Raw genomic sequence first — 17,794 nt, 5'->3', positions numbered from 1 at the left:
CCACGTTCTATATATTAGTTCATGTACAGTCGTTTTAACGGTAACGAATATTTGCCAGTATCGAATAATTTTTAGAAAAATTATTGATGAAAAACAAAGTTAAGGTTTTAAAAAAATCCAAGCTAGGTAATTAATATACAGAAATAAATATTCTATCAGTGTGTGGAGTTGTTTGACATTTGCACGATTATTTACCGTATTGTTTACAAATTAAAAAGGTGACCCAGATATGAACTGCCGGAAGTGCAAGGCAGAAAAAACGAAAGTGTGAAAAAAATTAAACCTAACTATGAAAATAAGTTTGTTTTTGAACCCTTTTTAGTGGCTGATTAGTAATTGTAATCCATTTAATGAGATTATGCATCATATCAAATAATAATTGAGCTTTGAATGAAATTACGACTTCAGATAGAACCACGTGTAGTTTTCCTAGTGTCGGTGCATTGCGACAGAAGAATTATTTGGCTGGATATATTGAAAGATATACGGGCAAAACAAAGGCAAATGGCAACTACTTATCATTAATTACTATTATAAAGTGTTTTCATGAAAATTCAATTTCATAATTTAACGCAAAATGAAAACTGTTCAAGTCCATTTTCAATTTGACGGGAAAACGGTACGATAAAAATAACGATCATATTATTTGTATAAATAACATATTTCCACAATTATTTTTCCTTCTTCATTAATAAGTCTATTGACATGTACCTCTAGTGCATTTTTGAAATTAATCCGCCCCAAAATATTCGGTCAGAAGTGATAGAGTGCGCTTAATTCGATACTGGAAAACGTATTCGAAACTAGGAAAATGGAAGGGGTGTTGAATTTACTATCTCCGTAATTCATCCTTTATATTTTCGGAAGTTTGATACTACAGTTTAGAAGGACAAAGAAACGTGATTTAATTAAACAAAAAATAAAAACATTTGGAATTCCGATAATAATAGTCGCATGCACGACAAAACCGCACACTGGTCCGTTACCAGTAAAACGACTGTATGGTATATTCATAAGCAAATGTTTTTGGCGTTGAACTTTTCAGATGTGATTAAAATAAGTAGATATACCAGAGCACGACTATTTGTTGCCTGATGGAAAGCTATCATCATTTTATCACCATGAAACTGTAACATTACTTTTGGATTACCTCATGCAGATGTAAAATGAATTTATCTACACAAAAGCCAATGCGATTTGAAATTTTCCTCTTTTCAAGCTATTCAAAACTATAGATGTTCTTGTCAAAGTAAAATGAAATTTTCTATAAATTATGCATTTTCTAAGCCATTCCCCTTGACAAGTTCAACAAATTATAGTCTTTGGATGACATACCGGTTTATATTCCTGTAACAATTGAAACCAATCACTGATTTATTGATTGATTGATTGATACATTAACGGAAATCAAATGATTAGAAATAATTCAAAACAAATACTGCCATTTTCTATTTGAGTTTAATCTCAGGTCACACAATGCGTTGTCTTGACATGGACTGCGAACTGAACACTAGTGTGGGGAGAAAGCACATACATATAGTCCTCATCAAATCAAAACAACCAAAGCACCAAACAAGTGTTACATATAACAGCCAATAAACGTGTCCATATGCACATGAAAACAGTCAGAATTGAGGAAAACATCTCTCATTCGTTACTACCCTCTCTCTCTCTCTCTCTCTCTCTCTCTCTCTCTCTCTCTCACACACACACACACACACACACACACACACACACACACACACACACACACACATAAAAGTCTAAACTGTTGGAAACAAAACATACATCTCGCATTCCTTTTGCAAAAGATTCCACTAAAACAATATTAAAGCGCGTTCAATATAATAGAATCAAATTGCACTTGTATTTAAAAATAATTGCACATCAAATGTTTGGATCACACATATATTCAGCTAACCGACAGCGATAATTATAATACTGTAATTACTTAATAACAATTCAATAAATTACACAGTGACGTCATTACACATCCGTCGTCGTTTTCTTTTGTAACCCTGGTAACGGCATATCGAGACTGAAATGATCACTGACTGTTACGTGATCAATGTCAAGTTCATCCAGCAAGTCAAGGTCACTGACGGGGTCAGATATAAAGAAGTCGTCGTCACTGGTCATCCCCGGCCGGTAATTGTCGTACTCCGACTCGTACGCCGCCGATCCTGAGTCCATGTTGAGGGCGGGGTCACTCTTAGACATCTCGCTACTGCTAGCGATGGACGACAGACTCAGGCTCTCGAGCCCGAGGAGATTTCTGCCAGCGAGGTATTCCTCGATCCGAGCCTGATAGTAGGGGTCTACGTATTCCCGCGTCATTTTGGGACTGCCGCATGTTGATGACGCAGCCGAAGACGCGTTGTCCTCTCGATCACTCGGTATATAATCCAGACTTTTACAGGGCCGGACTGGCATTGTAAAATTTCCACGCCGCTTGACTTGAAATGAATTTTGAGCAGACGGAGACTTTGATGAACCATCCTTAGCAGAATTTTGTTTTGGTTTTATTGGAACTGGAAGGCGTGTTGGTTTCCGTTTTGAATTTTGTCCAGTTAGTCCTTTAGATTGAGACTTGTTTAGCAGTTTATCCTCTACTTCTGTCTCTCCGGTTCTGAACGGTTGGGACCGGTTATGCTTGGAGGAATATTCATTACTTTTATTAGGTTGTTCCCCAGCCAACTCTTGAAGTAATTGGGTCAAGGATGAAGAAGCAGCAGAACTCAAGACTGGAAACTTGGGAGTCGGAGGTCCATGGGAAAAGCTAGAATATATAGTATCACTAGACCTGGAGAAATTTCGGTCTAAATTTGATATCATAAAGTCGGTGTTAGCGAGGAAGGCACGGGTATACTGAGTGTAGCAGTCGTCGGCGGGACACGAGAGCTGCTTAACGTAAGCGGGCCTGGAAAGCTTTAACTCAATTGGCTGTAACAACACGACTGACGAGTGCTCGCTGAACGGCTTGGAACTCACAGACTCCCGGTCATCGTCGGAGTACAGAACAGGTGTAAGAGTGTCCTTCCGATTACGTAATGACCGGGGCCTGACCCGGGGACTAGAATTACTTCGCTGAACCAGAGCGTTTGGTTTCACTTCGGCCGTTCTCTGCGAGCTCGCTCTCTCGGGTTGCATTCTCCTGACCGGTAATGGCGGAGGCTGGGACTCTGACTGCTGAAAAGCCTCGTCCTCAGGACTCGACATAATGGACATGGTTCGTCCGTCGATGTTGGCGACCAAAGCAGGAGAGGGTGTCAGCGTGGACTGTGAGGAAGTACTGCTGGCTCGCGACCCTCGGGACACCCTCCGGCCTCCCTCAAGGTTTGGCTTAGGCGGAATAGGAGGTGGTGGGGGCGAAATCGAACACCGTGAGTCTTCTTCTTTCGTTCTATCAAATAAGCTTCTTTTCGCTGGAGACGCCATCGGACTCTGTCTTGGAGGTGAGGCGAAGGTTTGGGAGGAGCCGTGAAGAGGCGATGGAGGTTTTCTGTGAGGGCTGCTGCCTTGCTGATGACCGGCCTGATTAGGAGCGTGGAAAGCTTGTTGAGGACTCAGTGGCTCACGATAGGTGGCTGTCACAAAGATGTCATCCGACGGATTTCTATTGTGTGAAGTCTCGTTGCCGTCCAATCTGTTGGACTTTCTACGATTTGGATTTGAAGGACTAACGACTTGATTTAGTTCTCTCAACATATTGGATATCATCATTCTGCTTTCTTCAGGAATCTCACTGGGATCCGGTCTGTCGTTATTGCTTTGGTTAAAGAAAGACGGGTTTCCAAAAGGACTAACTGGTGGAACATTCTGAACCTTTCGGGGTTGTAGACCAGGCGCTGCTTTCACAGACTGTCGTAGCTCGGGAACAGCCCCTGCCATTACAAACGGAGTTGGCCTAACCATGGGTACCGTGGGGCTGACCACCTGGCAGGGTTTGGTGACAGGCGGTCCTTTAGACTGACTGACCGGCATCTGAGTCGGTTTTCTGATTGGTTGCACAGAGGCGTAGTAGGGCGCCGTGTATTTCTCCTTGTGCTGCGTCCTGTCATTGGGGTCAGCAATCCCACTAGTAGAGGTGATATTACACATACTGTAGGCACAGGGGGAACTTGTGCTGCGTGGGATTCCGGAGGGGGATTGATGATGGCCCACTATGTTGCTATCGCTGATGTTCCTGTGGATTTGTTTGTAGTGATCTCCGCCCCGAGTCTGTGGCGGAGGCGAATGGGGCAGAAGTGGACTGTTTACACTAATAGTCTCGTCTTCAAATATGGGGGTGGCATATAGATCGTTCATTGGATGGCGTGAGGAACTATGACCAGGGTAAGAGTTCAGACTGCGGACAAAATGATCGTTTGGCTGTTCGGAAGTACCTGGACTTGTCTTAAGGTTATCAAACATGGAGTTCTGCAGAGGGAGGACATTCTGAGTTCTCACATTCATGAAATGTACAGCAGGAAGTTCTGGGGAATCCATGCGCGCATAAGTCACCTCAGACTCCGTTTCAGATATGTGACCGGAAATGCAATGTGACAGAGCATTTGCGGACGGTTTGCGGGCCGGATATTTGGGGCTGTCAGAACTGTTCCTCCGTTTTCGATTCAAGCTTCCGGGAGGAGTCGGCATACTTTTGGCGGGTTCAAAGTTTAACGGCAAGCGATTCTGGGAGCGTAGAGACTCATTCCTAGATATACTTTCATGTGACGACAGACTGGCAGCACTTGGATTCCGTACGATGAGAGCTCCGGACGCCGACTGGCCTGTCACGTGACTGTTGGATACATTGCCCATGCTGTTGATGCTGGGCGACCCATTAATCGCCGACAAACGTGATCCAGACTTGGGGATGTTAGGCGAACTTGGGGAAACACCAAGAGGTGGCGAATTTGGAATAGCCGCTGTTGATAGTCGCGGCGATGACGCAGTCTGAAGAATACTGCAGGGCCTCCTCCTGCCAACTAGTATGTAGGTCACCATGTCACCTTTACCCTTAACCTTAATGACCCCTCGACATTGAAATTCATATTTCTCGTGCAAGACATTGTACACATCTTCTGTCACCTAAAACAAGAGGAAATAAGAGCAGTTTATGTGAGTGATCATTTTTTTAAATGATAAAAGGTATTTAACACTATTGGAGTGACGGACAAAAATGTCTGTTTGATAGGTTACAGGGTTTATGACCATAACGCATAGATAACCTGGCTTTTAATCTCAGTCTCATGTTTACAAATTGAACATATAGAGGATAAGTAAGACGAACATTCAAGTGTCTTGTTTAAGTGTTATGGCCCCTGGACCAGGTGTAATGGTTTACCTGCACGAGGTCCGGTTTCCCCGTGCTTTCCATTCTACTGGCCACATTCACCGTGTTTCCCCAGATGTCGTACTGAGGCTTCTTGGCGCCGATAACCCCCGCCACCACCGGACCAACATTTATACCTGGAAACGAACAAAACGTTATCAGAACTTGGCTTTTACAAATTCTGTACAAAAATGTTTGAAGGTACAAATATAATAATTATTTTAACAAAGTTAAAGATATCCGTGACAAGTTATAAACTGAATGTCACTTAGTATATCGCCTTTTCATTCATTTTACATTAGTCACCGAAATCCTGTTTATCATAGACACCCTACTATACAACGGTAAACTATCACCAATCACTAACCGACTTTGAGCTGGAAGTCGTTGTACGAGTTCTCATTGATGACTTTCATCTTATCCATCATTGCCAGAACAAACTCCACCAGTATCTCCATGTAATGACTCATAGAGCCACGTGTTTCCTGAACAAAAAAATGATTTTACACCTTAAAATACACTTATTTCATATAATTGCCTGAAGATTTTAAATTCTATTATGAAACCATATTACCTGTATTTTGTAATCCGGCATCAGACCGACTGCGGCCATATAGGTACTACCAATGGTTTTGATTTTGTCGATGGCACGGAAACGAGGCTCGTTCAAAAGCTGAAATATGTCGAGGAAAATAAGGAAATACAAAATGCATTCTTAAATCAAATACATATGACAAAAGTATATGATATTTAAGAAGATAAAACATTAAACTATTTCATACATATAATGATTTTATTTTGTATTTTATTCACCTCGTCAAAATCCACGATGATTTCGTTGAGTACTCTCAGACACTCCATGCCCTGGTTGTTGGCGTCTAGTTCTATGTAAAAGTTAGAGAAGTTCGGAATGGACGCAAAGAATACACCCACTTTAGGATAATACTGACTGTAAAGCTCCTGAAAACACAAGAATAATTTTGTATAGTTGTATACGTTAAATTTATACATGTTTATAAACAGCTCATCAGAAGTAGTTCAGTGTTTTATCATAGTTCAATTTCAGATGAAATTAATTATGAAGGATTTATGGCCAAATCTTTATGTGACCATTGATTGATTTTCAAATAAAGCAAACATTCAGATATCTTTCAGGTGATTCACTATAACACTTTAAAATATTTTCTCAAATCAGCAGAAAACAACTTGATAGAATATTGCGTGATAAGTAACAGGTCAATTAGATAAATAAGCAATTTTGAAAAAAAATAGGATTTTTTAAGTAAAATTCAGTAAAGAGGAAAGAAAGCATTACGCGGATTTAACTTGGGACCTGTTGTTTACAAACCCGATACATTAACCACTTATGATAAGCTTTAAATTGATATATTCTATTCCTATTCTTGCTTTTTGTGTATTTTTCTATTTTTTAACATTTACCGTATTACATTCATTAATACGTTGATTTTATTTAGATCTGGTTTTTAATGTTGTGTTGTCTTACCGTTTTCTTGCTAGAAGTATCTAAAAAATGCGCGGCTACGTGCGCCGGAAGTAGATTGCACAGAATCCGTTTGTTATTGTTCTGGACTTCCGTCATCCCGATTTTCTCCTCTGTGGCCTGGGATTTCCAGAGGAAGTCGATCCGTGACGTCCACTCCTGCTGGCGACCTTGTAAGTACAGGGTCAACATGAATACGATTAACACGACAACGCCAGTGACCCGTGTCGGCACGTGATGTCTGCAAAATACCAAAAGAAAATAATGATTATACTTCTATTAAAATTTTTAAAATGATCTCTAAAAGCCATAAATGAGATTGTCTGTTCACGCATAGTGAGCTCTGGTTTTATTTTGAAAACACTGACGTAAACCTCGACATTAAATTGTATTTATAACGAGAGCTCGGTGTTTCTTCTTAAAAATCAAGATGTATTTTAACAAAAATCGTCCAATAGGACAAAACTAGAAGTCAAGCTGTATAAAGGCTTTTTGATATAAAACACGTTCCTACCTGTTAGCCATGTCAAACGTCTCGAAGATGTCCCGGTGTGTGATCTCCATGACAACGATGTACACGACCAACATGACGGCCATCAAAAGGAACTTGATTCCCGCCGCTAGCTTCAGAAAAACGGAAACGGAAATAAAACTCAGCACGCCGGCTAGGAAGATGTATTGTGGGTAATCACACGAGAGGTGCATCTTTCCTCCCCCACTAAGGCCATTTAAGGTCAACTCCTCAAACAGCGTGGAGGAACGACAACAAAACTGAAATTTGAAACATAAGTTTTTCAAAGAGGAAGTTTACAGCCTCAATTTAGGTTTTGAACTTCTAAATATATATATATATTGAAAACCAACTTTTAATTGCGAAACAAAGTCTTCGCGAATTAAAGTTGGTAACCAGTTTGTTTGAATGCTACTTACAATGTTTACTTGGGACATGGAGTAAATGAGAATAATAGTCGCCAGCATTATAAATAGCCTAAGTCCAGATGATTTCCGAATATCAAACACTGTGCACTGTAAAATAAAGGCACTCAAATTCAATACTAAATTCAAAAATAAAAAATAACGTAGTTAATGTAAGCAAAATAAAGAACAATTTTTTACAAAAATATATAATTTGAAAAATGATTCGGTGGATAAAAAAAGAATTCTTTTTATCTATAGAACTATAATCAGATTTGACGGGAAAAAAAGTTAATAACATGTAATTAAACAAGAGGCCCATGGGCCACATCGCTCATCTGAGGAACAATAGGTATGATAAAATCAGCTTAATGGAGTCATAATACAAACTATCTGGACAATGTACAATAATACATGTTGATCCTGTATAAATAAAATCCATTTTCCCCTGGATATTCTTATGTTTATAATCATTAGTCCCTTTTCTAACAGGACGATTTTATAGTCATATCATATGTTGAGTATTGCAGTTCTCAAAAAGATCCTTAACAATTGTTTATATATGGGATATAAACGTACATAAACTCTGAACCTTCTTGTGAGGCCAAAGAATTGTCCTGGGGCCAAAGTCTTAACAATTATAAAGAATCATCTGGCTGATTAGTTTCTGAGAAGAAGATTTTTAAAGATTTACCATATATATATTCCTTTGTTAAACTTTGACCCCCCATTGTGGCCCCACCCTACCCCTGGGGGTCATGATTTTCACAACTTTGAATTTACACTACCTGAGGACGCTTCCACACAAGTTTAAGCTTTCCTGGCTGATTAGTTTCTGAGAAGAAGATTTTTAAAGATTTACCATATATATTCCTATGTAAAACTTTGACCTTCCATTGTGGCCCCACCCTACCCTCGGGGGTCATGATTTTCACAACTATGAATCTACACTACCTGATGATGCTTCCACACAAGTGTCAGCTTTACTGGCTGATTAGTTTCTGAGAAGAAGATTTTTAAAGATTTACTCTATATATTCCTATGTAAAACTTCGATCCCCCATTGTGGCCCCATCCTACCCCCGGGGGTCATGATTTTCACAACTTTGAATCTACACTACCTGAGGATGCTTTCACACTAGTTTCAGCTTTCCTGGTCTTATGGTTCATGAGAAGAAGATTTTTTAAGATTTACTCTATATATTCCTATGTTAAATTTCGACCCCAAATTGTGGCCCCACCCTACCCCCGGGGGTCATGATTTTCACAAATTAGAATCTACACTACCTGATGATGCTTCCACACAAGTTTCAGCTTTCCTGGTCTTATGGTTCATGAGAAGAAGATTTTTAAAGATTTACTTCGATCCCCCATTGTGGCCCTTATCCTGCCCCCAGGGGTCATGATTTTCACAACTTTGAATCTACACTACCTGAGGATGCTTCCACACAAGTGTCAGCTTTACTGGCTGATTAGTTTCTGAGAAGAAGATTTTTAAAGATTTACTCTATATATTCCTATGTTAAATTTCGACCCCCAATTGTGGCCCCACCCTAACCTCGGGGGTCATGATTTTCACAAATTAGAATTTACACTACCTGAGGATGCTTTCACACTAGTTTCAGCTTTCCTGGTCTTATGGTTCATGAGAAGAAGATTTTTAAAGATTTACTCTGTATATTCCTATGTAAAACTTTGACCCCCCATTGTGGCCCCATCCTACCCCCGGGGGTCATGATTTTCACAACTTTGAATCTACACTACCTGAGGATGCTTCCACACAAGTTTCAGCTTTCCTGGTCTTATGGTTCATGAGAAGAAGATTTTTAAAGATTTACTCTATATATTCCTATGTTAAATTTCGACCCCCATTGTGGCCTCATCCTACCCTCGGGGGTCATGATTTTCACAAATTAGAATCTACACTACCTGAGGATGCTTCCACACAAGTTTCAGCTTTCCTGGTCTTATGGTTCATGAGAGGAAGATTTTCAAAGATTTACTCTGTATATTCCTATGTAAAACTTCGACCCCAAATTGTGGCCCCACCCTACCCCCGGGGGTCATGATTTTCACAAATTAGAATCTACACTACCTGATGATGCTTCCCCACAAGTTTCAGCTTTCCTGGTCTTATGGTTAATGAGAAGAAGATTTTTTAAAATTTCTCGAAAATTTTCATAAATTCCTAATTATCTCCCTTTGCAAAAGGGCGTGATCCTTAATTTTCACAAATTTAAATCCCCTTACGCTAAGGATGCTTTGTGCCAAGTTTGGTTGAAATTGGCCCAGTGGTTCTTGAGAAGATGTTGAAAATGTGAAAAGTTTACAGACAGACGGACAGACAGACGGACGACAGACAAAATGTGATCAGAATAGCTCACTTGAGCTTTCAGCTTGGTGAGCTAAAAAACTAACACAAGAGAAAATACTTATAACATCAATTCATGCAAGGGAAACTTATAACCAGCAGTGTTTTCAATAAGAGCCGGCAACCGGCAAAATTAACCGCCTGTATAATAAAATTTTCCGGCTGAGATTTCCGTCTTTAAAAACCTCTGCCGATATTCTCCCATAGGAGCTTGATTAGCCTAGTACCCGAGGCCTTCCGAGTGCACTCGGAAGGCCTCGGGTACTAGGCTAGAATTAATACCAAAATCCTTATCGTTAATGCGTTTGAAAATATGGCATCAAAATAGTAACACGTCAATGACCCACATCAACGGAGTCTTGGTAAAATGGGTAGGCAAACCCGGGCCGGGGCAAAATAAAAGCTGGGGCAGATCGATATTTTTCAATTTTCTTTGTGAACAGTCAACCAATCTCATTGAAATTTTCAGGATATGTCACCAATCTGTATAACTGTATTCGCCGTAAACATTTCTGGAAAACAATGAGTATTTAGAAATTTATCGACGATTGTTGATTTCCAAGTTGGTAAAATGGGTAGGCAAACCCGGGTCGACATTATACGGTTTTGTGGACTTATTTAAGAAAAAAATGAACCTTTACGTTTAATTCCGGTAAAACATATAAAATACAATGTACTTATAAGAAATAGTCATTTATTGAACGGAAAGTAATAATTTTTCAATTAATAACAGTTTTTAAGAAAAACCGGGTAATTAAAACTGCATGGATTCGATCATGCGGGACCAACTTGATAATTCCGTAATAGTTGCGTGTCTATTTTATTCCACATGGATATTATTTATGTTATATTAATGTTACTTTCCATTACAATAATTCACATAATTAGAGAATAAAGATTACAGATACTGTGCCGTAATTTTAATATTAATGCTTGTAAGATATTGTGGGTTTTTTTAGGCAAATTGAGTCTGGGCCCTGGTAGGGCGTCGTGGTTATCCCGATAAGAACAGTACTTGCTTACAAAAATTAAAAATAAACATAAAAAACAATAAATAAAAAAATTAACCACAACAAAAGCCAATCAGCATGCTTATTCGTTTATATTCGTTTATATTATCACAGCTCTTTAAAATAATTACAGTAGTGCTATATAATATTTAAAAAACTAAAATTTAAAAAAATAGTGCTTTTAATGAAATATTTATTAAAGGTTAAAACTAATGTGTAACACCAAAACATTACTCACCTTTTCAATTTAATAAATTAGGCTCTAATGAGGATACCTCCTATTGGTTAGAGCTGTGTTTATGATAGCTAACATCCTCATAATTTCGGAATTTTTGAGTTTGTCTAGCAGTAGACATTTCATAAAACTTATACTTTTAGATGGCCTTAAGAGCAGCAAAAGTAACTTCAAAAATGATTATTTTCGTTTTCGGCCGGGGGGCTTTGCCCCCCCCCCCCTGGTACCCCTACCAGGGCTCTGCCCTGGACCCGCTGGGGGCCTGAGGCGGCCCCCAGACCCCTCGCCGAGATTAGGTTGCCTGCTGTTCCAAATTTGTTTCCTTCTATTCAAAAACTTATTGAAAACACTGACCAGTAACGTATTGTTGAAGAACAAATTCAAAGTAAAGCATGACTACAGACTTATCAGTAATTGTAAAAAGAAAACTGGAAGCAAATTTTAACAAATAACCATCTGCCAAAACCAAATCTGACATTAAGGGGAAAATGAATAACCTGCAATCTTCCCAGAAAGACCTGTAACAACATCGCTTCATCAACTTATGGTTAAGGATAATTTTCCCTCTCACAAGGGAAGTAACTCTTATTAAGGTGTATGAATATTACTAGTACCTCTAAGTCAATTTATCAATTTATGATATGATCATCAGAAGAGATAACATACAGGTGTATATGGAGGGGTTGTGAACCTTAAATATCATATACATCTGACAAACAGTGCTTCAAATTTACAGGACATCTGTTCTGTGTAACACCAGACAAATGAACAGTGCTGATGGGCTTATCCTTAAATCTATGAGGATAAAGCTCCGCGTTAAAAAGGATTCAGTCGTAAATCAGCTTTAATCGCTTTCATTGTATTCATACATCATATAATCATAACTCTATGTATTCCTTGTTTATGTCGGTGGTGAAATACGAGTTTGTTGTTTGTATACCATGAAACTTCTTTCGATTTTTACTGTTATTCTTATTTAATTTATGAATTCACGTGGCTTCTGTCTACAAAACACTTCAAAGTCTGTATATGACCATAGTTTGCGATGCCACTGAATGAACTTTTCATTTCATGTTTACTTATTTTTTCTGTTAAACAGCATGTGTTATTTTGATTTTTTTTTCTAAAATGCGAGATTGGACTTAAAGTTGGACAATCATTCTCAATAATCACGTGAGATCGATCAATAGTGACGTATGCATTATCGTCTGCTTACTTTGAGTTTGACGCTGAGAATGAGAATCAAAACGAGGGCGATCCAACAAAATGTCGTCAGGAAGAGAATCAACAACAGCAGCGTTCTGTAATTAATATAATAAAATTAAATGAGTTGAATGATATACATCATATAAATGCATTGAAATAAATAAGGAGTAACATAACCATACATGTAAATTGAAATAAAGCTTTTTTTTAATCTAACATAAGATGTGAAACACTATAGCATGGAATCGTGATTTTTTGAAGTATACACTCTCATAACTGCAGCGGTGTGTGCATACAAATTGAGTAACGCGCGTTAGCGCGTTATGAAAATTTGTATGCACACACCGCTGCAGTTATGAGAGTGTATACTTCAAAAAATCATGATTTAATGCTTATATTTACATTTTTTTAACTTCTTGCCTTGTCTGCAAGTGTGATTCATACCTTAAAATTCCTATCTTATCCTAAGGGTAATTAATATTGATGGAAGAGCCACAGTAACAGCCACGAGCGTGAACTTTGATTTTCGCTTGTGACGTTGCAGTTTACAGCGTTCAACGTTTGTGACGTCATAATAAAACTCGCCAATTTGACCTTTGACTACTTGTTGCATTTAGAGGCATTTAAACATCACGGCATTTAATGGAAAAACACAGTAGAATGTAAATATTTAAGAAATAAACAACGTTATTTAGTGAACATGGCGTTATGAATAGCAATTGCTCTGTTGGCATATTCCATGATGCGCGCTAGCGCATCATGGAAAATATGCCAGCAGAGCAGTTGCTATTCATAACGCCATGTTCACTAAATAATCGTTGTTTATTACTTATATTTGCATTTTACCACTCGCAAATACTCTGTATTAGCCTAGACCTTGACATTTAGCTATTACATCAAAAGTAAACATTCAGACTGTAATGTATCTTTTTAATTCACATAGATTTGTTAACAGAATCAATGATATGTTATATAACAGTAATTCCTTTAAAATGTTATCAAAAACATGTTTTAATATTACATGTAAATACGTCAATTTTAATGGAGTTGGAGAAAACACATGATGTATCTTATAGTGGTTTAAATCTATAACGTCATGGAAAAGTATATCGCCTATAACGTTACACCTTTATGACGTCATAGTATACTGACAGAGCAATTGCGATTATAGAGATATAATTGCAGCTCCTCCGTATGGGCTTACAGTGGGAAAGAACAATGGAAATGCAAATATAAAATTTTGATAGTTCACTTGATGTTTCAAGAACGCTTCAGGGAACTGAAGAAAAATCCCCAAGTGTGTTTAGATTCTGACAGAATGTATTTGTGCTCTTTAGTAATTTTAATTTTAATTCAGTTTTCTTTACGTCTTTAAATCTACTGCAATATTCCTTTCGACTAATTCAAATATCGTAATGGATCTGCAGAAGTTCGATTTTTTAAGGTAAAAGTAGTTTTCCTTTGTAAATGGTGTAGTTAATGCCGATAACTTACCTTGGAAGAATGATTGTCTGCATCCCCGCCATACAGATCAACATCACCAGGGAACAGATCATACTGCTGCTGAAGGCAAAGTCGTTGGTGGACTGGTACTGTCAAATACAATCAAAGTCATGAACATGCGCGGATCTAGAGGGGGGTCGGGGGGGTCCCGACCCCCCCTGGAAAATGAAAATTTATTAAATTTACATAGTAAAATTATCGCGAAAATATGCCTCGGACCCCCCCTGGCAAACACAATTATCCTTCGGACCCCCCCCCCCCCCCTGGAAAAATTTTCTGGATCCGCGCATGATGAAAGTACTGAAAGCTGTCTAAAAGATACTGTCAGATACTGAAAAATGCAATCAAAGTAATGAAAGTACTGAAAGCTTTCTAAAAGATTCTGTCAAATAGTTTTTTAATACAGTCAAAGTAATGAAAGTACTGAAAGACTGTCAAAACGTAAGACAAAATAATGAAAGGGCTTAAAGCTGTCAAATAGATAAAAAGGTCGTTATTGGACTGGTACAGTCAAATCGATTCAAGGTAATGAAAACACTTAAAGCTGTCTAGCTAAAAAAATCTAGGATAACTAATTTAAGTGTATATGGTTCTGTTTAAAGCAGTAGAACTTTTGAAGGAAAAGTCGTTGGTGCACTGTTACTGTCAATTAGAATCAAAGTAATTTAAGTACTGAAAGCTGTGAAAAAAATCAAATCAATGAAAGTTCTGAAAGCTGTCGAATAGAAACTATCAATTAGAATTTTAAATAATGAATGTCTAATGATAATAATACATAGTCGTTGGTGGACTTAAACTGTCAAATAGAATTAAAGAATGAAAGAACTGAAAGCTGTCTGATTTTAAAAACTTGGATAACTCATTTTAGTTTCTAACGTCTTTGATTCATTATTATTAGTTTTTATGTCGTTTTTGTTAAGCAAGTCCTTAAGCGATTCACTTTCAAATTACCTTAACTTAAAAGAAATAAAAAATATGAAAACAATGTGTTGGTTCAGTCTTGTCATTGCCATTGAGCTTACGAAATCTCAAATCTACGTATTTTCGAAAACAATTAAAAATTGAAGTCCTCAGATAATAATGAAACTACAAAAACAATATAACCAATGAGGTAGAAAATTTAGTCATTGGTACCTGTTTCTCTTGGAAGGAGCTCTTGAACCTGAGCGTGAAGCTGTTGACCTGCTCGCGCTTCTCCTTCTCCAGGTTCCGGGCCTTGAGCGCCTGGGAGATGTACTTGTTGGCCGACTCTGTGGTTGTCTGCTGTTTGGACGGACTCCGACTGAACGAGAGAGAAAAAAACCCTACAGTTAACACATTGCACTCCTTTATAAGACCATTTAAATCAGTAGAAGGCATCCCATTGAATACAGACCACAAGAACATATTTTTATGATAACTGTTCATGAAACTATTTTTTGATGTGATGCATCATGAGATTTTGACAAAATTTTAAATAAAGATATAAACGTAGTCATATTTTCTCTATATAAGATGTATAACTATTGACAAATTTTTTTACAAATTGATGTACTGGTAAATTTATCATAAATATATTATGAGTATGTGAAGAAATTTTTTAAAACTAAGAATGAAGAGATCACACAAATGGACGCTAAAACGCTAATGCCAGCGTGACTTATTATTGCTACAACAGTAAACATACGTAATTGATTATCGTTATAATCATTCTCCTCAATTTAATCATGTACAGGTCATTGATTGCATACCTTGACTGCCCTTGGAAGGCCTTTCTAATTTTGTCTCTTACAGAGTATCCGAAGTTCGACTACCAAAAAAATAAAGGTCTCATTAGTACATCATCTACAGATAAACTTATAACTTATCTGTTTTATGTGTTGATTATCACATCCGACATTTTTTTTCTCAATAAACTGGGTTCGAATCTAAACAGGAATAACACATGGTTAGATACACAATATTTGACACACCTTGTCTTGAAATGAGGTTGAAATAAGGTTGGTAGGAAGTGATATGGTATAACATGATCTTAATTATATTGACTTTAGCTTCGAAACACTGCTCTTTTACTTCAAATGCATAAGAGTGTCGTTTACTGAATTTTGATTTTTATCAAATCTAATTAAGTCTATGACTTTTAAAAAGTCGTGCACTTAACTTAATTTAGTAAAATAAAAGTTCGTAAAAGACACGAGGAGAATTTTGCAGTAATTGACTAAAAAAGATTTTTTTATAAATTCAGAAACACCTTTTCTTATCACGTTTTCAAACAAAAAATTTGGCTGATTACACATCAGGGAGTTGCGTAACTTTATTGAAGCCTGAAATATTAGAGCTCGGGGACAGCGATATTTACAGGCAGCCGTGTGGGAAATCAAGACAGCACCGGCCCGCGCGCACTGATCGATTAGTATGTTCAGTTGACAGGGAAAAAAAGGGTTACTTAAAAATTCCTGTCGGAAATTAATGGCCAGATTACAGATTAGAAATATATGCTATCATGCACGAATTCACGTTGTGTGGTTTTCAAAGCCAGCGAACTTAGAGCAGAATTGTTTTTCAGCAAGTTTCGTTTCTAAAGAATATATATGTTTTTAAAGTAATAAGGAATGTGAATTAATTTTCTTTTTTGGAGAAGTAACACGTACGGTTTATATTAAACTTCTAAAAAAAAATTATATATTCTTTTATTTAAAAAATGATTAATAATGAATTCTAGAATATCTTATGGTATGAGACGTTCCTACAATGCTTTTCTAGATGTATATTTTTGTGATAATCAAGTCAAAAGCCAACCACATCGTGGAATATTGATTAAGGTGCCTCACTACACCTTGAAATATTCTCTCAAATCAGCAGAAAATTACTTTGATTATGATAAATAGCATGATGGATAAGAAGTATATGTGTCAAATAGGCGAAAAAATGTGCAATTTTAGATTTAAAAAAATTATATTTTCAAAAAATTTCATTCAGTAAACATGAACAAAAGCCCCAGGCGGATTCGAACTCATGACCTGCGGTTCACAAGCCTGATGCTTTAACCACTGAGCTATTATGATATACATCTAAATCGATTGATACAAACAGTTTAACAAAACCTTTAAATCGCCATCTTGTGACGTAGTGTCTTAAAAAGTATAAGTCTCGGTGTAGTGAGGTACCTTAAGTGGTATTACTCCAGTGTGAGTTTACCATAATGTAGTAAAATAACACAAATGTATTTCTGATATGGTGTATGAAAATATGCCAGATGAAACCTGTGGTTTGTTCTTTATTTCAAGAAAAGGCAATCTATTTAAAATTAGAATTTCTATCCACTCCCCGGTTTTCGATAAGCCACGGTCTTGATTAGATTGGCAAAAGGTGAATGGTTTATATGGCTATAACAGAAAGTATTGTACACGAACTCCTGTAATCATATTCTGCAACTTCGTGATACATTCGCCGCGAAAAGGTGGTAAGTCTAATCATTTTACTGATCATTTTTGACAATGATGTAAAATAAAACGTATAGAGAGATTGATCATACATGTCATTATATCTGTCTATTTTTAAGGAATCTCGACACCCCGTGACTTCTACTTTTTATGACAATATGTCACAACATGGCGATTTGAACGCATTATCAAGCAGTAAAGTGTTTATAACTGTGGCGCAATGGGGGTAGCTTCAATCTACCAATCTGCAGGTCCCAAGTTCGAATACTGCAGGAATTTTCATGAATAGCTGAGAATTTTAAAGAAATGAATTTT

General features: G+C 37.4%; 1 protein-coding gene across 4 annotated transcripts in view; it reads right to left on the bottom strand.

Annotated features, from left to right (window-relative positions):
* Nucleotides 1–1,439: 1,439 nt before the first annotated feature.
* LOC105340585 (adenylate cyclase type 1) overlaps nucleotides 1,440–17,794 on the bottom strand; it is a 36,515-nt gene continuing 20,160 nt past the window's right edge. For all 4 annotated transcript variants that reach the window (XM_034454857.2, XM_034454858.2, XM_066072757.1 and 1 more), the window contains exons 10-21: nucleotides 15,788–15,846; nucleotides 15,192–15,339; nucleotides 14,049–14,146; nucleotides 12,565–12,649; nucleotides 7,749–7,844; nucleotides 7,333–7,589; nucleotides 6,822–7,059; nucleotides 6,131–6,277; nucleotides 5,892–5,990; nucleotides 5,685–5,802; nucleotides 5,330–5,454; nucleotides 1,440–5,073 (exon numbers count right to left, since the gene is read on the bottom strand). In XM_034454857.2, coding sequence (XP_034310748.2) covers nucleotides 1,987–5,073; nucleotides 5,330–5,454; nucleotides 5,685–5,802; nucleotides 5,892–5,990; nucleotides 6,131–6,277; nucleotides 6,822–7,059; nucleotides 7,333–7,589; nucleotides 7,749–7,844; nucleotides 12,565–12,649; nucleotides 14,049–14,146; nucleotides 15,192–15,339; nucleotides 15,788–15,846 — 4,557 coding nt within the window. In that variant the 3' untranslated portion in view covers nucleotides 1,440–1,986. The remainder of the gene's footprint in view (nucleotides 5,074–5,329; nucleotides 5,455–5,684; nucleotides 5,803–5,891; nucleotides 5,991–6,130; nucleotides 6,278–6,821; nucleotides 7,060–7,332; nucleotides 7,590–7,748; nucleotides 7,845–12,564; nucleotides 12,650–14,048; nucleotides 14,147–15,191; nucleotides 15,340–15,787; nucleotides 15,847–17,794) is intronic.

This window comes from Magallana gigas, chromosome 10 (assembly GCF_963853765.1).
Source record: "Magallana gigas chromosome 10, xbMagGiga1.1, whole genome shotgun sequence".
NCBI lineage: Eukaryota > Metazoa > Mollusca > Bivalvia > Ostreida > Ostreidae > Magallana > Magallana gigas.
Note: the sequence above shows the minus strand (reverse complement) of the source record. Positions and strands in the feature narration are given on the sequence as shown.